Here is a 25,888-nt window from a genome sequence, read left to right as displayed (position 1 = left end):
GTGTGTGTGTGTGTGTGTGTGTGTGTGTGTGTGTGTGTGTGTGTGTGAGACCTTTTTGTCTTAGGGCAGGTACCTAGTAGGATTTCCCTTATCCTTAAAAAATGTCTACTGTGTTTCCCTGATAATAAGACCTATCCCTAAAATAAGCCCTCCCCTTACTGTGTAAGATTCCTCTAAAATAAGCCCTCCCCCGAAAATAAGCCCTATTGAGATTGCTACTGTAGTGAAGGTGATGCCCTGCGCTACACGCTACATTACAGTACCCTCTGTATGCGCCATTCCCCCCCCCATGAAATGCACCCCGCGCTCCGAGCTGCATCCAATCAGAGCTGCAGCAGTGAGCACGTCATCCTGTTCTTCCCCAGTGATTTGCTTATTGAATAAAGGTACATTTTTTTGTTCACATTTACCTGTTTATTAAAATTGCTGTCAATGTTCATTAAAATAAGCCCTCCCCTGAAAATAAGCCCTCTGGTGTTTTTGTGTCCAAAAAAAATAATAAGACAGTGTCTTATTATCGGGGAAACACGGTACTTTATTTTACTTTTCCTTGAAACTATTGCACTGCCCTCTCAGTTTCCTCTGCTCTGCCGGCAGCTCTCCAGCTTTGCCCCTCACCCCCTGAGAATGTACGCCTGTACCAAGTTCATCTCTACCCTTGCCCTTGTGAGGAGCAGCTCTCAGCTGCTGAGTAGACTGTTGTCTGCAGTGGTGCTAAAACGGCCAGAGGTTCAGACAGATGAGAACCTCAGCATTTTGGCAGCATCAAGTCCCTTGACCTCTCTTGTCCCCAGATGTGGATTCCAAAGTAGTGCTGTCTCAAGGGACATTGACATAGCAGCCAAGTTTATTGGGGCTGGGGCTGCCACTGTGGGGGTGGCCGGCTCTGGAGCTGGGATTGAGACTGTGTTTGGAAGTCTCATCATCGGTTATGCCAGGAACCCCTCCCTGAAGCAACAGCTTTTTTCCTACGCCATCTTGGACTTTGCCCTGTCTGAAGCCATGGGGCTTTTTTGCCTGATGGTGGCCTTCCTCATCCTCTTTGCCATGTGATGGAGCCATTTCTATTCCTCCTACGTTTCTGAATGTTCTTCCTTGTCCTCCTGGTCCTTCCATGTGTCTTCCAGCCTGTGTATACCTCCACTTCCATCTTACCAGGTAGCCCTGGGGAAAGGCATAGGCTCAGAGTTTGACAGAGGGAAGACAAAAAAATACTGTATTAATAAGCTGAAAAAAAAAAGAAACTACTGTACTATGTTTCTCTTCTTTTTTATTGGCAAACTTTGCATGCTCTTTCCTGCTTTGGCTCATCCCAAGCCTCATTAGGATACCTACTATCATCATAGTTGCTGCCAAGTAGAACCACACTTCCCTGTCGCAATCCTAGAATGCCTGAGGGTCCACTCCAACTTTCCTCCTAAAGCTCCCTTTTCTTTTTTCCCTCTTAGAAAAATGCAGAACACCCATCACTATCTTTGCTGTAGAATCCCCCTGTTTATACCCACTTCCTAATGGTAGTGAGCCCCTCACTTCTGGATTCTCACCCCTGCTAGACAGTCACCCCAGTGGATCTTAAGGACTCCTGGGCCTTGCTCTCCAATTAGTTTATCAGTCAATAAGCAATTATTAAGTGCCTACTATGTGCCAGGTGCTATGTTAAGTGTGAAGATACTAAAAGAGGCAAAAGACAGTTCCTGCCTTCAAGGAGCTTACAATCTAGTGGGGGAGAAAATTTGCAAATAAATGTATACAAAGCAAGCTAAACACAGGATTGGTAGGAAATCATTCATGTAGAAGGTAGGATTTTAGTTGGAACTTAAAAGGAAACAGGGAGGTCAGTAATCAGAGTGGGGAATACCTAGTGCTGAGAGATAAGTGTCTTGGTCATAGAACAGCCAGGAGGCCAGTGTCACCTCATCAAAGAATACGTGTAGGGGGGAGTAAGGTGTAAAAAGACTGGAAAGGTAGGAGAGGGCTTGGTTATGCATGCCAAACAGTGTTTTGTATTTGTTCCTACAGGAAAAAGGAAGCTATTAGAGTTTATTGAATAGGGAGGTAGGTAGTGGGACAGAGGCTGGAGCGTGTGATATGGTCAGACCTTTGCTTTAGGAAAATCACTTTAATGGCTGAATGGAGGATGGAGTGGAGTGAGGAGAGGTTTGGGGCAGACAAACCCACCAGCAGGCTGTTGCAGTAATCCAGGCATGAGGTGAGGAGGGCCTATACCAAAGTGGTGGCACTGTTAGGAGAGAGAGGTGTGTTCAATTGTTGTTGCAAAGGTGAAATGGATAGGCTTTGGCAATAGTGAATAAGGGAGGTGAAGAGTTAGTGAGGGATCCTGAATTAACTCCTAGGTCATGAGCCTGAGAGACTGGGAAGTTGTTGTTGCCCTCCACAATAATAGGGAGGGTGTGTGTGTGTGTGTGTGTGAGAAGTTTAGGGAGATAAATAATGAGATCTGTTTTGGACGTTGAGTTTAAGATGTCTGCTGGACATACTGTTCTAGATGTCTGAAAGGCAGTTGGAGATTGGCAGAGAAGATGGGGCAGGATAACTGGTAGATACTCAGTTTCTCAGCCCTTAGAACCTCTGATCTTTTCATTTTGCTTATATAGTTTTCTCCCAGTTAGAGTGTGAGCTCTGTAAGAGCAGGGACTATCTTTTTTTTTTCCCTCCCTCTCTCCTTTCTCCCACCATTGCTGTGTATTATGGGGTTTGGCACATAGTAAGGCTTAATAAATTTTGTTTTCGTTCATTCATGGTGAGGTCTTCCAGAAGTTCCTGTTTGTGGATGGACATGTTGATTGCATTAATCCTTAGAACATTGAGAGTCTCTTGGAAGATATGCAAAGGAGTTTGGCTTGTCCATTCACACAGAAAAAATCCAAGTGGATGAGGAATATTGGGCCTACAGTTGAACAGAGGGGCAACAGTGGGCTGGATTGGTTTTGAGAAAGCTGACCCCAAGCTTCCCATAAAGGCAAAGTCACATCTTTTCATTACTTTCAACTGATGTTGCTATATATTAGAGAGATAAAGGATATAACTATTTCTGGATAAGAATGAGTATCACACAGAAAGCAATGAAGAAGCTTGTGAAAGATGTGAACAAACTATAGCATAAAATCAACAAGGAACTTCAGAGAAGAACAGGAGTAAAAGATATTACAAGGAATTGTATATGATAGAGAAGAAGGTTTGGTCAGATGGAAAGAACAAAAGCATGATGGGTGAATAGTCAGAGTATTTCACCCTCTTGCTATTAGGAGGAATCGAGGTAGACCTTCAGCTTGTTGGACTCCTGTGGCAAACTTTTGGGAGGAAATGGATAAGAGTTCTACAGGATGGAATGTGGACTACATCATTGCAGGGAATTTCTGAATTGATGAAATTACCTGCCCATTTAAGTACATAAAAGGAAAATACATATATAAAACAAGAGCAACAGAGCAAGATGTGGAGTAAATAAAATACTGTAGATGATCTTTTTAAATTCTAAGTTTAACTAGTTGTTGTAAATATGTTTTGTATGTTGTAAGTTGTAAATAGGTTTGGTTTGCGAAGGTCTGACCAATATCACACACTCCAGCCCCCACCCTCCTCAATAAATAAGTTCTAAGTTGTAAATAGGTTTTACTTTTGTTTGAGAATAGCAATTATTGAAATTATCTTGAAAAATAAATAATGAAACATTTTTAAACCTTAAGCCAGAAGAGATAGCATCTCATCCTTCAACTTCAAGCAGTGTTACCCATATATAAATCCTTTTTTATAAAAGTAAACATTTTATTGTTATTCTTTTTATATATCACTATCACTTCCCATTGACTCTTCCACCTTTCACCCTCCAGAATCCTTTCTTCAAACAGAAAAGGTATGGTTAAATAAAACAGCACATGACTCTACCTGACAACATCTGCTGCATTCTATACATACCATCCACCATCTCTTCACTGATAGGAGGAAGGCACACTTCTCTGTAGTTCACTGAAGTCACAGTGGTTTCTATCAGAGTTCTGATGTCTTTCAGTGTTGTTTTCCATTACATTATTGCCACATAGAGATCTGATGAAGTTAAGTTTCTTTGAAAATAGCTTCTTTTATCCTTGACAAATGTAATGAAATAATCAACTGGCTGGATAAGAACCAGACTGCTGAGAAGGAAGAATTTGAGCATCAGCAGAAAGAATTGGAGAAGGTCTGCAACCCCATTATTACTAAGCTGTACCAGAGTACAGGGGGCATGCCAGGAGGCATGCCTGGTGGGTTCCCAGGGGGTGGAGCAGCCCCATTTGGAGGTGCTTCTTCTGGACCCACCATTGAAGAGGTCGACTAAAAACACCAGAAAGAGCATTCCACACAGCTTTCCAAAAACTGAAGGACTCAAATTTGTAGCCAAGGCAGTAGCAGTTTAAAAGTAACAATTAAGCTACTGTGTAAATCCAGGCATTCTGTGTGCAGAGGGAGAGAAGGGAACAACATTGCACTTTATCAGTACTGTAAACAAGTGGAAATGCAATTGTCTTGGAGAATAAAATCTATTTAAAATTGGCACCATAAAAAAAAAAAAGAAAATAGCTTCTTTAAAATCTTATTAGGACCTCTTTCTTTTTCATTAGACAAATGGAGAGCTGGTTGGAATATACTTTATCTATGGAACCTTTAAGTCAGTTCTTACAAAATGGTATGTATATTTTTCAGCCAAGATTCCAAATGAAATCATTTGAGAGCATTGATTCTGCTGTTCCAAGGTCTAGCCGGGACCTTTGGGCAGAAATCTGTTCCTGTTTGCCAAATCCTGACCAGGGGGATGATCCCAAAGATGCCTTCTCTGATTCCTTTACGGATTTATCTTCTGCGGGCGAAAATGAGAGAGAAGCTGCAGACTTGACTGTTCGACCAGATCTAAAGCCTTGGGCTCCATTGCATGATTCAGAAGTGTATTTAGCATCTCTAGGTGAGTATAGAGGAGCTTCTTTGTCAGTATGGTATCATGGTAGTGAAGCTTTATCAATTACATCAAACTTGGTTTCTATTCAGTTGAATTCTCTCCCTTTAATTTTCTTGCCCTGGGGCAGCTAGGTGGTGCAGTGAATAGATTACTAGCCCTGGAGTCAGGAGGACCTGAGTTCAAATTTGACCTCAGACACTTAATACTTACTAGTGGTGTGACCTTGGACAAGTCACTTAACCCCAATTACCCTGCCTTTCCCCCTCCAATAAGCAAAAAAAAAAAAAAAGGTCTTGCCCTAAGTGATATTTTGGATGTTTTTAAATTTTTTTTAAAGGCTGTCGAGGTTAAGTGACTTGCCCAGGGTCATATAGCTAGTAAGTGTATCAGACTGCATTTGAACTTAGGTCCTCTTGACTCCAGGGCTGGTACTCTATCTATGTGCCACCTAGCTGCCCCTGGACTATGTTGTTTTGAAGTTTCCAATCTTCCCTTGGTAACTAACTCTTCCTGCCTTTCACTGTACATGCTGAGTTTTGTTCAACAGACTGTCCTTTCTTACTAGAGGATAATCTTACTTTTCAAAGATGCCCCAAATTCACTGTGTCAGTACTTAAGTTTGACTGAGGAAGCGAGTAATGGGCCTGTAGCTACATGTGGGCTCCTGTAGTTTGAAAAGTAGTCATGCTAGGTTGCTTTTTGATACGGGAAGATACTTAACCAAAATCAGTTTCTTATTGAGTATTTTGCTTAAATGAGGATAAGAATGCTTGCATTTCTTATCCTACAAAGCTGTTGAAAGGATCAAATGGAATAATATATATAAAACATTTTGCACATCTTTGCTACATAAATGAGTCTGTATAAGATAAGATTGTTAGAGAACAGATGATAGCCTTTAAATATTGAAAAGGATTAGATTTATTTTGCTTTGTTTGTAATTAAGACCAATGAAAAGCAGGTTTTGGCATAGTAAAAAGTTCATACAATGATTAGAGGCGTTTTGAAGTGGAATGTACTGCTTTGGGAGGTAGTAACTTCCCCATTATTGGATATTTGTGAATTGAAGGCTAGATGACCACTCATAAAGAATATTAATACAAGATGAGTGTTCCTCCCAAACTGAACTTAGTGACTTCTGAATTTTTTTCCCATTGTTGAGGCTCTGGGATACTACTGTGATAAGACATAGGATATGTCATAAAATAATATGTTTAAAGCTGGAAGGGACTTGAGAGACCATCTATTCCAACACCTTCATTTTTAAATATGAGGGAACTGAAGGACAAAGAGGGTTACATTAACTTGTCTGAAGTCACATAGGTAGTGAATAACTGAGATGGAATTTCTGATTCCCAAATCCAGCATTCTGTCCCTTATACCACAAATTGCCTCATGTTTTTTGATATTTAGGAAACGCCCTTGTCTCATTAGTAACCCATTTAAGAAACTCCCAAGTTGGTTGCTTCTATACCTGATTAATATCATGTATTTTATTTTATTTTTATTTTTTGGAGGGTAATTGGGGTTAAGTAACTTGCCCAAGGTCACATGGCTAGTTTTTGTATTAAGTGTCTGAGGCTGGATTTGAACTCAGGTCCTCCTGACTCCAGGGCCAGTGCTCTACTCGCTTCATCACCTAGCCGCCCCTCATGTATTTTATTTTGATTTTTATTAGCTTTATTTTTAGATGGTGACATTTCTTTTTTTTTGAGGAGGGAAAGCAGGGCAGTTGGGGTTAAGTGACTTGCCCAAGGTCACACAGCTAGTAAGTGTCAAGTGTCTGAGCCTGGATTTGAACTCAGGTTCTCCTGACTCCAGGGCTAGTACTTCATTCACTGCACCACCTAGCTGCCCTCGATGGTGACATTTCTTAACCTTGTCTCTAGATCCTCAGCGTGTAAAGAATTTGGAGTTCATGACATCTTATTTACTGGTTATATTCTATTATTGTTTGATTTTTGTAGCATCTGGTCCATTCTGAAGAATTATATGACACTTAATAAAAACTAAAATGTGTAAAAATTTTAGGAGAAAAAAACTTTTAAAAATTGTATAATGCTCAGTGAGATTACTGGAGGAACCTTGATGATCAGGAAGTAATAATGGTCATCATTGTTTTTGTTTTGAAGAAGTTAATTTAGCAGAAGTACAGATGAAGGAGTGAACTTAATTTTTAAGGAACAACATGGAAAGACAAAAGGGGAAGTTTTAGTGCAATGATAGAAAAGATACTGGTATAGAGGGGAATGGTCAGGATGATGAAGATATCAAATTAATTTGTTGGATTCTACCAGGACAAAATAAATGAGTCATAGTTATGACTTTTGCATTGCAGCATGGTTGCTAGAGGTATCCAGAGCATATATCTAATGACTGATAGAAAAGAAGTAAAAGGACAAAGATGCTTTTGATTCTGTCAGAGCCATAGGCTTAGTGGATAGTCAGTACACATGTAGTAATGATGACTATTTCAGCTGATGGCGACTGATTCTGAATTCTAGACTCCATTTCTTCTTTTTTTATATTACTTATGTGGGTGACTATTATTACTGCAATTCCTTGTCTGAGAGGTAGAACCATTATGGTAGAGTGTGAAAGAGAGGTAGAACATCCAGAAAAGGAACTATGGAGACTAAATGCAAATCGAAGAATACTATTTTTCTCTCTCTCTCTTTTTGTTTCTTCTTTCTCATGGTTTTTCCCTTTGGTTCTAATTCTTATTTACAACATGGCAAATGTGAAATTGCATGCCATCTTGGGGAAGGGGGAAATGGAGGGAGGGGGGAAAATTTAGAACTCAAAATCTTATAGAAGTGAATGCTGAAAACCAAAAACATAAATAAGACTTTAAAAAAAGGTAGAATTTATTGGAGTATATAATGATGGCTCTTATATTACACTAACTGGATCTGCCTTGATCAGCTTGGAGCAGAGGCTCTGAAAAAATGAATGCTTTCCATGCCCAAAACATGACCTTCCCAAGACCAAAACAAGCATAAATTTTATGTGTTATTTTTATTTTCAGATCTTAACATATGATTGAAAGAATACTCAGTTTAAAAACAATGACTTTATTACTTGAATTCTTCTTTCACTGTTTAGAAAATGAAATGCCTCAAACATTTAACACTTAAAGTGCTTGGTTTTCTTGTTGGTTATTTACAATTTGATTATCATTATTAATTGTTCTTATTATTGTACACTTTTAAAAGTTAAAACCATGTGAGTCTTAAAGTTTTTTGTGTTGTCATTTGAAGTGGGTGGAGTAGTAATTTGGCCTAGATTTTTGCATATTAATCCATATGCTGTAAAGAAAAAATGAAATTCAGAAATTAAGTGAATGGTGATGACATCTCTGCCCATATTCTTTCAAGTAAGAAGGTCTGTTTAATAATTATACTTAAAATGCAAATAATTAATTAAGTCTATCAACACACAGCATATTGACCACAATCAAAGGGAATGCAAGATACCTTGGTTTATTGGGTTTGAATGTCTAGTTTGCAACTTGAACAACTTAAAAAGTCTCTCTATTTTTAAACCTTTAATCAAGAATGTAATCATAGAGAGATCTTATAAGTTTCATGCTATTGAGTTCTCACCAAAAATAAATTAGTGTAGGGGTGGCCAGGTGGCTCAGCGAGTAAGAGCACTGGCTCCAGTGTCGGGATGACCTGGATCAAATCTGGGCTCAGATACTCAGCACCACACCCAAAAATAACTGGCCGTGTAACCTTGAGCAAGTTACTTAACCCCGATTGCTTAAAAAAAAAAATAAATTAGTGTCTATTGAACTATTGGATCTTTCATCATCTTCTCTAAGTCATCTTTTCTAATTCTTTCTCATGAGATTTGAAGAAGTGCTTCATGTCACTGTATTAAAAAGAAGTGCCATTTATGTTCCTTGGAGAGACTGTTGTTGAGTTGGAAAATGATAGTATTCACATTGTCAGGAAAAACAAATATTCCTTAGAGAATAGCATGTTGGGCTTTTGTGATTACCAAGAAGGTATACACTTGCTTTGATTATAAGGTCCTGTAGGTTTTACCGTTCTAGGTTTTTTTTTGCTTCAGAATGGAAAAAAAGACATTGCAAAGGTAAGAAAAAAACTGATTTCCTTTATCATAACTGATTCATAGCCAAGCTCATTTTGAAGGAATTTATCAGTGTTGAAAGAACTTGAATAATAAACATTGGTTTTTTAGATTTAGCTGAAGTCTCATTCATCATTAGATATCTTTCCTTTTTTTCTTAGAGAAGAAATTAAAAAGAATTAAGGGTTTAAGCCAGGAAGTGACTTCCAAGGACATGCTTCGTACCCTTGCTCAGGCCAAGAAAGAATGCTGGGATCGATTCCTTCAGGAGAAATTAGAATCTGAGTTCTTTATGGAAGGTCTTGAGTCTGATGAGAGGTAATAAGTTACTAGGCAATAATATTTCTTTACATTAATATGCCACAATTTGTTTCAGATTTTCTCATTTATAATCTTATTGCTGAGGACAACTTTCTCATTCCTGCTAAATCAATCAATTCCTGCTATGTCCTGATATCAGTTAATATCAAATCAAATTCTTTGCTTTTTTTAAAACTATGCCCTACATTTTTAGATATTAAAAATATCTTCAGAAATTATGCCTTTAAGAGGAAGGTCCTTTATTTATCTTTAGTCCTGATAGTGGGTTTTTGGAATGTATGTATGGTATTTGCTAGAGAATGCTAGAATGTTGCAGGCTATACCTTGGTTATGTAAGGGTGAAATACTTAGGTGTGTGGCAGAGATGAACCAGCCCCCTATGTGTACATTTTAAAAACTTGTTGTTAATGATACATTTTATTTTTAATCACATTCAATTCTGAATGTATTCCTTCCTTGAATTAAATGAGCCATCTTTCATACCAAGGATGAAAATGAGAAAAATAATTTAGCAAAACCAACCAGCACATAAAAGTCTGACAACATATGCAATATTTCATACCCAAAGTTCTTCATCTCTTTCAAGAGGGCTAGAAAGGTAACATTTTCTCAATTCTTCTCCATAGTTAAGCTTGGCCATTATAATTTGTGTGTGTGTGTGTGTATATGTGTATGTATATACACACATATATAATTTTTTAGGGTACTTATTTTAGTTGTGTTCTACTTTTTAAAAATTCCCCTGTAATAATATTTACTGAGAACCTACCCCAGGTATCATGGTTATATAAAAAAAATATATAACATGCAGTTCTTACTTTTGAAGCTTGCAGTTTGGAGAAAATTGTATATACACATAGAAAGAGAACCATTAATACAAGACATAATGTGTTAAATGAATGTTCTGAATAATAACTATAAGAGCAGGAGATCATTGTGGGCAAGAGTGGGAAAGAGAGACCCTTATATGATAGTTGTTCATGTGTAAAGGGGAGTATATCAGTTGCATGCTTTTGTGTTGGGAATTGCTTATAGTAGGAAACAAGAGAGCCCCTCACTTTCATTGGTGTGTAATGTTGAGTGGGTGGGTGGGTATAGGGGGAAAAGGATGTGCCCTCTAGAAATGAAAAGGCAAATATCACTGCTCACAGTTTTACTGTTGTTCTGTTCTGATCCAATGTTCAAAGCAAAAGATTGGTGGGGGATATGGAGGGAGAGTAAATAAGCGTGGTAATCCTTAAGTGTTGTCTATTAAGTTCACTTTCTAGCCCTGCTCTTTTGTAGTGCTTTGGAACATTTCAAGAGGTGGCTGCAGCCAGACAAAGTGGCCATCAGCGCAGAGGAGATACAGTACCTGATTCCACCAGAGTCGAAGTCTGAGAAGCCCGGAGAGGAGCCAGCAGCCGTGGAACAATAAACCACACACACCACACAGCTGTCATAGGTCCCCGGGGACCAGTGGAGTTTTCAGCAGCAAGTAATGAAAGGAGAGTTGAAGGTTAAAAAAAAAAAAGAAGCAGCCCAAATTTTCTACTCTGCAAAGCAAACAGCTGCAGGCCCCTGAAGACCTGTTTGGGATCTAGCGCATGTGTTTTGCCTTGGATGAAGTAATTGGTCCAGTGCATGCTGGATCCAAATATTGCTTTTCTCTCTTTGCTGTTTTGCAGCTTTTCCAAGCCCTGAAGCTGCAGGTTAGATCTCTGTTAGTAATCTGATGAAGGACCAAGCATGGAAAATGTTTGGAGAAATTGATGCTGAGGCTTGGACAGACAAATTATGTGAACTTTTTTTCCTTCCTTCATGGGTAAACAAACTCAGAGCTCTCATATTACTGGTTGTAGCCCTACATGGTAAGAGATTTCTGTTCAACAGAGCAAACCTATCAGACTCAGTGTTCCGCGTCCATGCTTCAAACACCTCTGTAAATTTTGTAATGGTAGAGGGGAGGCAAAGTCTATTTCCTCAGATGTCAGCCCCTCTCAGATTCTTCTCAGTATGCTATGCAGTGATATTAAACAATACCACTACCTGACATTTGTATTATGCTTCACAGTTTTTAAAGCCCACTACCTAAATTTGATCCTTATCACAGCCCTGTGAATGGGCAGGGCACAGGTTGTTATTCCTATCTTATAGATGAGAGGAAGTAATTTGCCCAGGATCATGTCTAGTAAGTGATGAAGCTATGACTAGAACCCAGGTCTTCTGATCCTAAGTCCAGTCCTTTTTTTTTTAAACTAAATGCTGAATAGACTAAGTGGCAGAGGCCTGATGGAGATGGATTGTGTGTTTTTTTCCTCTAGTGTCTGATTTATTTTTGTGATAGGTTTGAAATGTGGAGAGTGTGAGTGTGTGTATGTAGTACAGCTATGAGCACCTTTCTGTTTCATTTTTTTCAGCTGTCTTCTGAATTTAAAAATCCCAGGTTCTAAATCACAGTTTAAGATGGTTTTAGTATTTGGTTAGTATTACAACTGAAAAGTTTTGTTTTCCTACCTTTTGGCAGTTCTCCTAACTGAGCCATAAGCTTCCCTCCATGTTTAGCTTGTTTTGATTTGCTATGTACTGTCCATAAAAACCTTTTCCCATCTTAATACCAGTTTATTTGTATCATAGTCCTCATGGGTACTTTGAGACAGAGAGAAAAGGAAAAAAAATTCACAAAGCAGCAGAGTTGGTCCCTGCATTGCCCATGACCTTCTATTTAATGAGTACTCTTCTAGTAATAAGAACCTCCAGTCGTCTCTATGGGCAGTGTTGCTTCTGCTACCAAGGCTCCACGATCTGATTTAAGCAGTGAACTGAGGTAATTGGTACCAAATTCAGATGGAAAGAGTGTTGTAAAAACCATTGATTGTTCCTCAATTGAATGCTTGGTCTGAAAGGAAAGAACCTTGGCTGTACATGGATTTTTAAATTTCTTGAGCAGCCTTTGGAAATATTTGTCCCTTTTAATTAGTGATATATATTTTGTTCAGAGAAAGTTTAGATATTATGCTTTTAACAAGGAGACTTCATTCAGTTTGGTATCTTGGTTTCTATGACAAATTCAGAGAGATTGCCCCAGTCTCAGTAAATTCCAAGGTTGGAGTTGCCTCCTGGGCTTTCTGCAAGGAATACAAAAGAAAATCATCTCTTTGATGATTTTCAACATCTTATCTGTACTTTGTGGTCATTTGCTAGTCTTACAATAAGTAGATGGATTTTTTGTTTTTAAAATTTCTTATTTCATCACTTTTAGAAACAATATCTTTTTTTTTCCTTGGTGACAGTAATTTTAAAAAGTCAGAGAAGAGGAAGGTAGTTACCAATAGCTAGAGCACCCAGAGAAAGTGTTGCCTTCTAAGGAAATAGGAAACTAATTGAATGATATCTCCCCAACTCAAGCAAAAATCTATCACTGTCTTTTTCGTACCCTTTTGCATATTTCAAAAACAAAAGGAAAATTATTTTTTAAATTGTAAATAGGATTTTATTTTTCCAATTACATGTAAAGATAGTTTTCAATATTAATTTTTTTTAAAGATTTTGAGTTTCAAATTTTTCTCCCTCTCTTCCCTCTCCCAGATGGCAAGCAATCTGATATAGGTTATACACGTGCAATTATGTTAAACATATTTCTATGTTAGTCATGTTGTGAAAGGAGAAAGAGAACAAAAGGAAAAATTATGAAAAAAAAACTCAAAGAAAGTGAAAATAGTATTTTTCGATCTTCATTCAGACTCCATCAGTTCTTTCTCTGGATGTGGATAGCATTTGCCATCATGAATTTTTTGGGATTGTCTTGGATCTTTGTATTGCTGAGAAGAACTAAATCTATCATAGCTGATCATTGCATAATGTTGCTGTTACTGTGTACAGTGTTCTTCTGGTTCTGCTCATTCAACTCAGTGTTAGTTCATGTAAGTCTTTCTAGATTATTTTGAAATCTACCTGCTCATCATTTCTTATAGCACAATGGTGTTACATTACATTCATATATCACAACTTGTTTAGCAGTTCCCTCAATTTCTAATTCTTTGCTACCACAAAAAGAGCTGCTATAAATAATTTTGTACATGCAGGTCCTTTTCCTTTTTTTATGATCTCTTTGGCATACATACCTAATAGTGGTATTGCTGGATCAAAGGATATGCACAATTTGATTGCCCTTTGGGCATAGTTCCAAATTACTCTCCAGAATGGTTGGATCAGTTCACAACTCTATCAACAATACATTCATTCGTGTCCCAATTTTCCTATATCTTCTCCAACATTTATCCTTTTCCAAAAGGAAAGTCCTTGAGAATGAGAGTCTAGAATTATATGGGATGTTTGCTTCATATACAGGTTTAGGTAGGTGGAGCAGACATGAAGGGAGACCCTAGATCCAGGCTACTTTTAAAAATAAATGGTTTGCTGATGCTTTTTTTAGGTACATAACTATTACTTTCCTCTGACTCCCTCTTCCCCTCATTGAGTAGAATCTTCCTCATTAAAAAAAAGTATAGTCTAACAAAAACAAATCAGTACATAGACTGTCTCTGAAAATATATGCCTCATTCCACACCTCTGATCCACCATCTCTTCTGAGAAGTGGGATTGGTCACTTCTGCATTTACTCAGAGTTTGAAGTCTTCCGATATTTTTTTCCTTTACATTATTGCAGGCCTCATGTATATTGTTCTTCTGGTTCTGCTTATTTCACTCTGTGTCATTTCATACAAGTCTTCCCAAGTTTCTCTGAATGCTTACTATTCACTTCTTAGGACACAGTGATATTTCACCACATTCATATAGCATGATTTGTTTAGTCATTTCCCAGTTGGTAGGTATTCCCTTTATATTCTTGTTTTTTGTTAATACAGATATGTTGCTGTAAATATTTCTGTATATATGGGACTTCTCCCTGTCTTTCACTTTCTTGGGTTACATGCCTAATAGTGATATTACAGGGTATAATTCCAGGTTGTTTCCCAAAATGATTAGATGAATTCACCACTCCATGTAACAATGCATTAATGTGCCTGTCTTCCCATATTTACCATTTTCATCTTTTACTAGAAGATCAAAGAATCATAGATTTAAAGCTGTAAGGGTCCTCAGGTTATCTTTCCCACCCTGCCCTGCCCCCCAACCCCCTTCTTATAGATAAAGAAACTTAAGGCCCAGAGATATATAGTGACTTGACCAAGGCCATACAGGTAAGTAAATGTTCAGCCGAATTTGAACCTAGGTCTATAACTCCAAATCTAAAGTTCTTTAACAACTCATATTTCTGTAGCTCTTTAAGGTTTACCAAGTGTTTTTCTCCCAGCGACCCTCATCTGTGCTAATCTGACAGGTGTAAGATGGAACTTCCAGGGTGCTTCAATGTGCATTTTTATTAGTGATTTGGAGCATTGTTTCACGTGGTTATTGATAGGTTGCTTTGCTCATTTATCTGTTAGGGAATGACTTTTTTTTAAAGCAATTGGGGTTAAGTAACTTGCTCAAGTTTACACGGCCAGTTATTTCTGGGTGTGGTGCTAAGTATCAGAGCCTGGATTCGACCCCAGGTTATCCCGACTCTGGGGTTGGTGCTCTTACTCACTGCACACCTGGCTGCCCCTGAGCAATTGGGGTTAAGTAACTTGCTCAAGGTTACATGGCCAGGTGTTTCTGGGTGGGTGGTAAGTGTCTGCGCCTGGATTCGATCCCAGGTCATCCAGACTCTGGGGCCGGTGCTCTTACTCGCTGTGCTACCTGGCCGCCCCAGAATGACTGTTTCTTAAATACTTAGATTAATTCTTTATGTATCTTGGACATTAGACTTGTATGTAGACTTGGATATTGCTTTTCTCATTAATTTTCTGCGTAACTAGAAACAAGTGTTCTGATTTCTCTAGGTCTAGATATCCCTCTCAGTTTAACTTGCACTTGAATATTTCAAGCATCCAAGATTTCATTATAAGGCGTACTTTCTCCATAGCTATAGTTTACAACCCTTCCATGCCTTAGTTGATTTCATGAATGGCTGTGACCTAAAAAAATAAATCATCGTCTAGTGACCAAACTTTTGGTAATGAATCTCTCAAAACTTAGCTAGGTTGGCCATTAGACCACAGGCACAGAATTCAGTCACCAGACCTATGCTCAAAGGCTTTCCAGTTTGGCAGTATCTGGAGGTCTTCCACTTCAGTGTGATAGCCTTTGAGAGCCCTACTTCACTTCATCACACATGAATAAGATGAGATACTGAAATTAGTATTTAGTGAAGGACTTGAACTTTTATCATGGGAATAATAACATTGGCCCAAAATTTTCCTCATTCTGTGAAAGAAAAACAAACAAATTTTAATACCCTGGAGTCTCTGCATAGTTACTTATCCTACTTAGCCACTCATTAAGCAACCTTGGAAGCTGGGAAGCTCTGGGTAGGGTTTTGTTTCCAGAGATCACTGAAATTTATGAAGAAGGAAAACCATCTTTACTACCCCATGCTATTTTCCCTACCTGTGTATACCTAAGTTAAAAAAAAGGAAATTGATCATTGGAGCAATGTTTTATGCTACATATAAAGTATTGGAATGATAGTTACCTCTGGGGGTAGAGCACTGACTCCCTTGACACAAGCTAGACCAGGTAGAATTTATACCATGGAGATGAGGGGCCTTCTGATTGGGGTATTTAATGGTTAAAACAAAATAAAACAAAAGCATTATTTTATGGTCTGGGAAGACCAGTTCTGGGATTGTATGGGACTGTCCCCAGTACAAACTCCAGAAATATGGAGGCAACAAATGAACAAACAGTAAACCCACCAGTGTTTGCCAAGGTACTTACTTGCCTGACAAGGTTGCTGGTAATAGAATTGCTTAAAGAGAAAAGGTGTTTTGGATTGGCTGGCTGAGTACTAAGGTATAAATATCTAGGAGAGATGCTGGTGTCCTATCCCTCAGGGCCCAGACTATATACCCTGGTCTCAGGAAACAGCTACCCTTTCTCTAGAGATCTCAAGGATCTGGTTTTCCTGACTTCCCTGATTTACTTACCATCCACATGCTGCCTTGTGGGCCCCAGAACAGATTAAAGGACTTGGTTTTCTGGTAAACCAGTAAAAGAGTCCACTAAAAGTAGGTACATTAATCTAGCTCATCCAGCTAGATTTAGCACTTGAAGGGAGTACTATATAGCAACAACATATTTATATGGCGCTTTTATATTTTTTGCAGCAACTCTGGGAAGGAGATAGTGCAAATATTATCCCCATTTTTGAGATGAGAAAACAGGCTTATTGGGTCATGATTAAAATTTAAACTCGGGCCTGACTTTCCATTACTTCCTCTCTAAGTATAAGAGGAGTTACTAATTGCTGTGGTACAGATGGAGAAATGAGAAGGGATAAATCTGTGCAGTATGAAGAGGCAGAGAAGGAAGATTGGTCCTTAAGTGCTCCTTGCAAGGGATCCATGGGTTATAGCCTGTCCAAGTTCTACACTTGAATCAGGAAAAGCCAATTCAAGGGTTCACCAGAGCACTGGCATGTGGGTCGTGAAGTAAAGAAGGGGAATTCAGAATGGGACCCCTATCTGACCCACTGCCATCCAGCCCCACCAGTCCTGTCACCTGAAGTTAGGTAGTAGACCCAGGTCAGCCTCAGGTGGCAATATTACTGACTAGATAGATGATTAGGGCTGGGGGATGAGCTCACATCTCTTCCAGCGTGAACATAGTTTCAGAACCCAAGAGGAAGCCTAGTATAGTGTGGATAGAGAGCCGGCCTCAAAACCGCAAGAGGGTTCAAGTTTCAGTTCTGACTAAACAGGCTCTGTGACCCTTGGGCAAATCACTTAATCTCTGTCTAGCCCAGAGGTGTCAAACAGGAGGCTGCTGGACGTAGGAGGCCCACAGCAATGGAGTGTGTTGTATGTTATCCAGATGGAAACATTCTGTGGCCAGCTAGAGAAGTAGGCTTGGAGCATAAAAGTGGCCAGAATCAGATTAAAATGTAAATGTGAAATATTTAACAAAATTACAGTAGAACATAGAAAATACTAATGTGTGATTTTCTGAGCCAATATGTGAGCCTCAAGAGTCCTTATATGTAGAGTTTGGTAAAATCAGAGGTCTGATGCTTAATCCCCATCTCCTTCAGAGCTCAAGGCAAAACTCTGCATTTGTAGGACTGATTCTCACCCTAGATACAGACAGCCTGTACCTAGGTGCCCCTTCTCATGGGAGGCAATAATAAAAGGCAATTTTTTTTGGTAAGTGGTATCTTTTTTTTTAACTCTTCTTTCTTCCTGCCCTCCCCCCTTTTTCCACAGCCAGTGATAGCTGTTGATTCCATCCCCTAGTCACCATCATTTAAGCCAGTAACAACTCAGTTCCATAAGCAATTGTTGAAAAATTCTTGTTTGCCACACAACCTGTTCTACTTCTTACCACAGAGCCTCCATAAAATATAATGAAATTGCATCAAAGAAAGGGTGGCATGTCCATGTAGAGATTGATAAAATCCAAATAGATGTTCCTGGCTTCTTCCTTTGTCTGGCCCTACTGTAGATTCTTTAGTCTGTCTCCTGAATGGGGCTTTCCTTCTTTTCACTGCTGAACCTCTTAGAAAAATTTGTCTATTCCTGATACCTGTTTTCCTTATCATCCACTCTTTCATCCTCATGCACTTTGCCCCTCTAAAGTGAAGTTGGTCTCTCGAAGGGTATCAGTTTTCTTCTAGTTGCCAAATCTAATCTCCTGCCTCCCATTCTCCCTCCCCCCCCCAGTTCTCATCCTCATTGACCACTCCTCCTTTGGCTTTAGAGTTTCATATTCCTGGTGTTCCTCCTTCCTCTCTGACCACTTCTCTTTCTGCCAGTTCCTTATTCTTTTTATAATCCCTGAGGGTCAGTGGTCCTTGAGGTTCTGTTTTTGGCCCTTCTCTCTCTATGCTGTCTTGGTAAATTCCCCCTTACAGCTTTGACTATCACATCGAAACAGATGACTCTCATTTGTTTATATTCTGACTTTTATGCTCCGAGCCTACCTCTCCACTAGCCATGTAGAATATTTCATCTGGATGACCTACAGCACCTCAAATGATACATCCAAAACCCAAGTTTAGCCTCTAAGCCTGCTGTTCCTTCTTATCTCTGTCAGTGGCATCCTAGTTTTCCATGTTTAAAATCTTACTTTTGACTCTTCCTTAGCTTACATTCTCATAATCAGTCGCCAAGTTCTGCTGATTCCATCTCAATCAATAATCAAACATTAAGCGCCTACTATGTGCCAGGCTAAGCTGTGTACACAAAAAGAGGAAAAAGCAGTCTACTTGCTTTCAAGGAGCTTACAGTCACCTCTGCAAAATAATTTCCCATTTATTCTCTACCTTCCCTTTCCAGACACTACTCTGGGACTAGCCCTCATTATCATTTTCTTGAAGGATTGATAATCTCACAGTCCTTTCCACTTCCATTTTCTCTGCTCTTCAGTCTAATTTTCATAGCTCAGCCAGAATAATCATTCTTCTCTGAAAATCTTCTCACATAACTTCTTTGCTCAGAAATCTTTAGTGACTCATTATTGTCTACTAAGTAAAGTTCACACCCCTTGCCTGGTGTACAGTGCTCTCCCCAATCTGGGATTACCTTCCCTTCTTGGCTTATCTTACATTACTGTTCTCCATGCATTAAAAACTTCAGCCAAACTGAACTGTCCTTTTTCCCGGAAAGATGCCTTACACTTCCTCACTTCCATATATTTGTTCATGCTGTCGAAGTTTGAGAACATATGCCTAGAGTGTCCTCCCTACCCATTCTTGGAAAGCCAGTTCAAATGCCACCTCCTCCTCCACAAAGCCTCTAGTCAGATCTATGTTCCCTCTCTGACTTCCTGCAACATTTTGGTTTGTGCCTCTTCTTTTTTTTTTTTTTTTTTTTTTTGCTTTTTGGAGGGGCAATTGGGGTTAAGTGATTTGCCCAAGGTCAGACAGCCAGTTTTGTGTTAAGTGTCTGAGGCTGGATTTGAACTCAGGTCCTCCTAACTCCTGCGCCACCTAGCTGCCCTATCACGCCTCTTTTCATGGTCACTGACTTGAGAATTCACTGGGAGGGGTTGATAGGATAGGTTGGGGGGAGGGGGAATGGGCTACTTTTCCCATGAAGTTGGCAACAGTTTGGTGGTTTTTACTTTAGTTCCACTCAAACCACCTTCATGAACAGTGGGGAGCTTCTTAGGGATGAGGGCAGCTACGTCTTACAGTGGATAGAGTGCCAGGTGTGGAGTCAGGAGGACTCATGTTCATGAGTTCATATCTGGCCTCACACACCAGCTGTTCAGCCTTGGACAACTCACTTAATCCTGTTTGCCTCAGTTTCCTCATCTATAAAATGAGTTGGAGAAGGAAATGACAAGCCATTCTAGTATCTTTGCCAAGAAACCCCAAAAGGGGTTATAAAGAGTTGGATGCAACTGAAACAACTCAACTGATTGAATCTTAGGGATGTGAAACTGAGGCTCCAGTGGACAAATATGGGATAAAAACAAGCTTTCATATGCTGTCCTGGCCTCTCCTGCCCTTGAGATAAATGGATCTTTTAGGCTCCCCTCTGCCTGTTGGTGGGGAACTCCTTCACAGAATCAGAAAAGGAGGAGAAATCATTGGATATCTGGTCCTCTGAAAGTTGATTTTGAGCCACATAGATCTTAAGAATGGACTCTGAGTAAAGCACCGGCTCCCGAGTCAGGAGGACCCGAGTTCGGTTCGGGCCTCAGACACTTAACACTCACACAAAAAAACTAGCCATGTAACCTTGGGCAAGTTACTTAACCCCAATTGCCCTCCAAAAGGCAAAAAAAAAAATGGACTCTGAAACTATACCATTAAATAGCATCAGTACCTACTAAAATTATATATTGGATGATGATAAAGGGCTGTTTTCTGTATACTTTAAAAAGGGAGAAGGTGATCACCAGTAACTGGCATAGGTTAAGAACAAGTTTATTCCAGAATAACCTAATCTCTGCCTCCCCCCCCCTTTTTATTTTTATTTTTTTAACAGTTATGAGACTAGTAGTGGCAAGTGGCAAGATACAGCAGTTGATTTTATCACTGAAGTCTCTAATTCTGCTCATGGACATAGAGTATATCTGAATTTCATCAAAGCATTTGACAAAAATCTCATATCCTAGTAGACAAAATGGAGATATTTGGAATAAATGATAGTATGATAGAACTGGTCCACTAGATGTAAAGAGTGTTGATTAATGAATTGATGCCAACCTAGAGGTAGGTCTCCAATGAAGTATCATGAGGCTATTTTTGTTTCTACTGTACTCAGCATCTCAATGACTTATATGGAAGTATAGATATAGTATGCTTACAGAATTTTGGATTACCCAAAGACAGGCATACTTGTAAGTAGAATCAGGATATGGGAATATCTCAGGAGACTGGAAGAGTGGGGTAAATCTAAGAAGATAAAACAGTAAAAATAAATGCAAAATCTTGGATTCAAAATGTTAAACACAGGGCGGCCAGGTGGCTCAGCGAGTTGGAGCACCGGTTCCAGTGTTGGGATGACCTGGAGACCAAATCCCGGGCTTAGACACTCAGCACCGCACCCAGAAATAACTGGCCGTGTAACCTTGAGCAAGTTACTTAACCCCGATTGCTTAAAAAACAAAACAAAACGTTAAACACATAAATACCAAATAGTAGACATGGCTAGATGACAAGTCACACTAGAAAAGTCTTGGAATCTTGGTAGACTTCAAGTTGATAATGAATCACTGTGATGTGGGAGCCAAAAGAGTGATCCATTAATTGCATTAATAGAAATAACAGAGTTCAAAATATGAAAAGTGATAGTTCCCTTGAATTCTGCCCTAAACTGAAGCTAGAACAAAGTGTTCAGTTTTAGGTCCCACCTTTTAGAAAGGTCAAGGACAAGATGTAGTCTATCTAAGTTATGATCAGGATACTGAGGGGACTGAAATCTTGCTATCTTGGTATTAGCTGAAGTGTCTTTTATCTTGAAGAGAAGACTAAGAGGTGATAGCTTTCAGATATTTGAAAGATAACAAAATGAATTTGTTTTGTTCTGACTCAAGAAAGCATATAGTTCCAAACGATAGTTAAAAGTTATAGGAAGCAAATTTCAGTTTACCATGAAGACAAGCTTCCTAAAAAATTTAAGTGAGGTAGTGAGTTCTTTGTTATTAAGGGTCTTTAAGTAGAAGCCTAATCTTCATTTGTGCAGAATGTGTTAGAAAAGATTTTTTCTTTTTTGTCCAGAGGTTATGCTAAAGTGAACCCTGCATTCCCTTTCAACTGCAGTTCTGTAATTCAATGATTCTGTACTTTTCCCCTGTTGAATAGCAGCCACAGCCAAAATCCACTTAGTAGCCATAAGTGGTTCTTGGGATGAATTGTTCATGGTAGAGAAAAATCTCTGGGCCTCTCATTCCAGACCCCAATTCCAAAGGCAGAGATTGGGCCTTAAGATTTTGCATTTCAGACCTTGAGTTCTCACACTGTGCTGAGCAAGTCTCTCTCAGTCTGCCTCTTTCTGCCTTTCCTAGATGCTTTGATAGTCAGGCCAACCTCAGTTCTTTGAGGCAGGGAGGTTCCCTGCCTTACAACCAAGAGGATATGTTCCTTCTATGATTCTGACGCAGTTCTTTCTCATAGACTTAATTCACTGTGCAGACTAGCTAGGCTGAAGAGCTATGACAGTCAACCACCCCTCCCCCCCAGCCCTTAAAGTTATGGGCCTCTCTTACTCATAAAGATTATTTGTGGGTGACTGTCTCTATTGTGGACATGGCATGCAGGCTCCTTCTTCCTGCCTTACACATTCACCCTGCCATTTTCTGAAAACTTCTCCATATTTGATTCGCTGACCAATACCTACACCATCTCCCTACTTGTGATAACAGAGATACGAAATCAACCAGATGTTCCTGATAGAGAATGTTCTATATGAAACCCCAAACATTTGGCTGCCTCAGTGAGCTGGCCTGGTGTGAAGGTGAGTATAATCCAGGCATCCTGTAGTGATAGCTGCGTAAACAAGGAGTGACAGCTTGATGAAGCTGGGTGTACCAAGGTGTGTACTGAGAATAACATCTCTGAAGGACCATCACTGACCCCTTTAGTACGACTCTCATAACCTAAGAACCATTTCACCAACTGTTTTGGCAACCAAAGCCCAATTATATCTACTCTTGCCAACCTATTCCCCACCTCCTGGGGCCAGTTGAATTTAGATATAGTTGTATCCACTTCCTCTAATAAATGAGACCTAATTGTATCCTTTACCCCAAACTCTTCTTCCCCCACTCCGTGTGCCCCAAGATACTTGTTTTAGGACTTGAGCTTCCCCTCATGTCAGTTAGAATGCACCACTAATAAAAGAACTATTTTATACATTACTCGTGTCTTTTCTAAAAAATTTCTTTTTAGTTGGCAAAATTCAGTTCCACAATCCCTTGAGTTCCAAATTTTCTCCCTCTCTCTCTCCTCCTCCCCTTTCTCCCCCATGGTGGCATGCAATCAAATATAGGATCTACAGATATCTTCATATTAAACAGTCAAGTTGTAAAGAAAGATTATAACCAATGGAGTGAACAATGGGAAAAAGGGACAAAACACAAGAGAGCAAGTAGTTTGCTTCAGTCTACATTCAGACTCTGTAGTTCTTTCTCTAGATGTGGATATCCCTTCCCATCATGAGTCTTTTGCAGTTGTCTTATAATCTTTCATTGCTGAGAGGAGCCCAGTCTATCGAAGTTAGTTGTCACACAAACGATGTGTGTACTGTGTACACAATTGTGTACAAAGTTCTCCTGGTTCTGCTCTTCTCCACCAGTTTATGTAAGTGTCTCCAGATTATTATGAAGTCTGCTCATTTCTTTTTTTTTAATAAATTTTTATTTTTTGCTTTTTTGGAGGGCAATTGGGTTTAAGTGACTTACCCAAGGTCACACGGCTAGTTTTTGTGTTATGTGTCTGAGGCTGGATTTGAACTCAGGTCCTCCTGACTCCAGGGCTGGTGGTCTATTCACTGCACCACCTAGCTGCCCCTTGCTCCTCATTTGTTATAGCACAATAGTTTTCCATTACATTCATATATACTGGTGTCTTTTTTGTGAGTGAAATCTCCAAGTCCTGTAACTGCTGATAAAACCAAGTATAGCCATCCAAGCTAATGAGGTGGTAAGAACTTGTCTTGTGGCCCACCCAGTAACTCCATCTTAACTTTAGGAGATTAGTACTGGGGCTCAGACCATGAGTAGTGATATCAGAGTTCCTAATTGCAACCCCACTTCTGTGCCACTCAAGGACACATGAAAACATTGTGAATTTTCCATGTGTACTGTCCACACATGAGCACTTAAGTAAAGGTGCCAAGAATGATTAGGACATAAAAAACCCTCAGAGGTACTCTTCAAGGCTTCAGGGACATTTGGTATGGGAAATCATTACATTAATGTCAGGACCGGAACCTCCCTTGACCAGACATTCTATAGACTTTGGCTTCTGTGGTCATCAAGCTCGTACAACGGATATGCTCAGATAGGGAAGGATTCAAGTCCTCTGCAAATAGAATTGGGTTCTTTATAAAAGAAACTGAGACCACTTTTCCATAATGCCATGGACCTGAAGCACAGATGTAGAGGAGAATGATATGGCACTCTTAGAAAAGAAGATATGAGATGAACAAGACTTACCAAGGGGTTGTGGGGGCTATTAGGACTTCTGAGTTGGCTAGGCAGAAGGAGTTTCTGAGTAAGCCAGAAGCTGTAGGAATCCCAATGATCAGGAGGGGCCAAGGAGAAATGAGGGGACAGCATGCAAGTGAGTAGAACCCCCTGCGGGAAGCAGGTAAGTGGAAAGATGTGGACACTACCCTGTCTTCACCAAGGTCTCTGACTCAGTTGGTACTACTAGACTTTCCCTCTTGGCTTTTGTTTTGTTTCCATGGAGAATGGGGACTGATTCTCTGGGGAATGGAGGAAGGAAATAGTATTTTTATCTTGCTAAATGGTTTCAGGTGAGTGCTCTTTCTGTGTGAACTAGAAAAAGCACCACATTTGTAGTTAAAGGACCTGAGTTCAAACCCTTGCTCTGCCATTTAAATTACTTAACAGTCACAGAAAGTAATTTAGTAGTTCTGGACCTCAGTTTTCTCATCTGTAAAATGAGACTGGACTCTGCCTGCTAAGGTTACTTCTGCCTTTAAATCTATTATTCTTTACATGTCTTGTATTAAATTAGCTTTGTCTCCAAATACTTGAAAGGGAACTGAAATACCTAGGAAGATCAGGAAAGGGAAAAAAAACCAGATATTCGCAGGAACTGAATACAGACAGATGATTACTTTCAGGGAAACCCTCAAGACTGAACCAGGAGGAGAGGTGTCTAGGAGCTTTGCTACCTGGGTTATGCCTAAAAACGGAAATAAGTTATTTACCTTTAGCCACCAAAGAACAGACTCACTGACTTGGTTCCCTCCAGGCTGCCTATAAAGATGACCAAGGCTAACCTTAAAAAACAAAACAAGCCACCAAGAACAAAAAAACTTCTTACTAGATTCTGGTATCTCCCATAGCTTTTGTGTTGTACACTCTGTGGTACCTCCACTTTCTTTCACTCTCTTCTAAACCCCCTGCATTCTGGTTTCTTACCTCCCCATTCAACAGAAACTTCTTTGTTCCAAGCTACCAGTGAACTCTTAATTGCCACAGCTAATGGCTGCAACTCCCTCCTCAGCTTCCCTGCAGCATTTAACACTCTTGACATCGCTGGCCTTCGGAGTATTCTGTCTGGGTTTTGGTGACACTGTTCTCTCTTGATTCTCTTCCCAATTCTCTTACTGCTTCTTGTCATTCTCCTCTGCTGAATCTTCTGCATATTGTGCCTCTGTCTTGAGCCCTTTTCTCTAAGACAGGGATTCTTCAACTTTTTTGTTATGGTCCCCTTTGATAGACTGGTGAAACTTATGGTCTCTTCAGAATAATGTTTTTAAATACATAAAATAAAATATATGATTATAAAGGAAACTGATTATGTTGAAATACAATTATAAATTTTTTTTTTTGCTTAAAAACAAGTTCAGACCCCCGGTTAAGAATCTCTGTCCTAAACATTTTCACTTCATGACCGCATCAATTTCGATGGGCTTTATTCTCATCTCTATGCAAATGACAATCAGACCCAGAATGTGCTGGTAAATATTTAACAACCAGCTATATGGGGGAGAAAATATACCCATGACACACTTTCAAGTTTACCCTGTATTACTGTCTTCTCCATCACTTTTTTTAAGTCTAGGTAATCAACAAATCAATAAATCAAGCTCTGATTTGTAGTGTTTGTCAATTTCCAAGGTGGAAATACATTGAAATTTTAATAATCAGCTCACTTGAGCCAGTTCAAGCTAGCTCCAGCATATTCCTGCCCAGATCTAAATATCTACCCCTGGTCTCTCTACAGAGCTCCAATCCTATATCACCAACTACCTGCAGAACATTTAGGACTGGAGGCTCCACAGGGAT

At 39.5% G+C, this 25,888-nt stretch overlaps 1 protein-coding gene and 1 pseudogene across 1 annotated transcript in view; both read left to right on the top strand.

Moving 5' to 3' along the window:
• CCDC32 (coiled-coil domain containing 32) overlaps window positions 1-11,402 on the top strand; it is a 14,500-nt gene extending 3,098 nt beyond the window's left edge. The window contains exons 2-4 of the mRNA XM_069105746.1: window positions 4,702-4,957; window positions 9,211-9,367; window positions 10,655-11,402. Coding sequence (XP_068961847.1) covers window positions 4,714-4,957; window positions 9,211-9,367; window positions 10,655-10,787 — 534 coding nt within the window. The 5' untranslated portion in view covers window positions 4,702-4,713 and the 3' untranslated portion in view covers window positions 10,788-11,402. The remainder of the gene's footprint in view (window positions 1-4,701; window positions 4,958-9,210; window positions 9,368-10,654) is intronic.
• Window positions 26-1,940, top strand: LOC138175393 (ATP synthase F(0) complex subunit C2, mitochondrial pseudogene; annotated as a pseudogene).
• Window positions 11,403-25,888: the final 14,486 nt, after the last annotated feature.

Source organism: Petaurus breviceps, unplaced genomic scaffold (genome assembly GCF_028583685.1).
Source record: "Petaurus breviceps papuanus isolate PSGF00001 unplaced genomic scaffold, PetGlider_PUasm1.0 77, whole genome shotgun sequence".
Classification (NCBI taxonomy): domain Eukaryota; kingdom Metazoa; phylum Chordata; class Mammalia; order Diprotodontia; family Petauridae; genus Petaurus; species Petaurus breviceps.
This window is presented reverse-complemented; position numbering and strand designations above follow the sequence as displayed.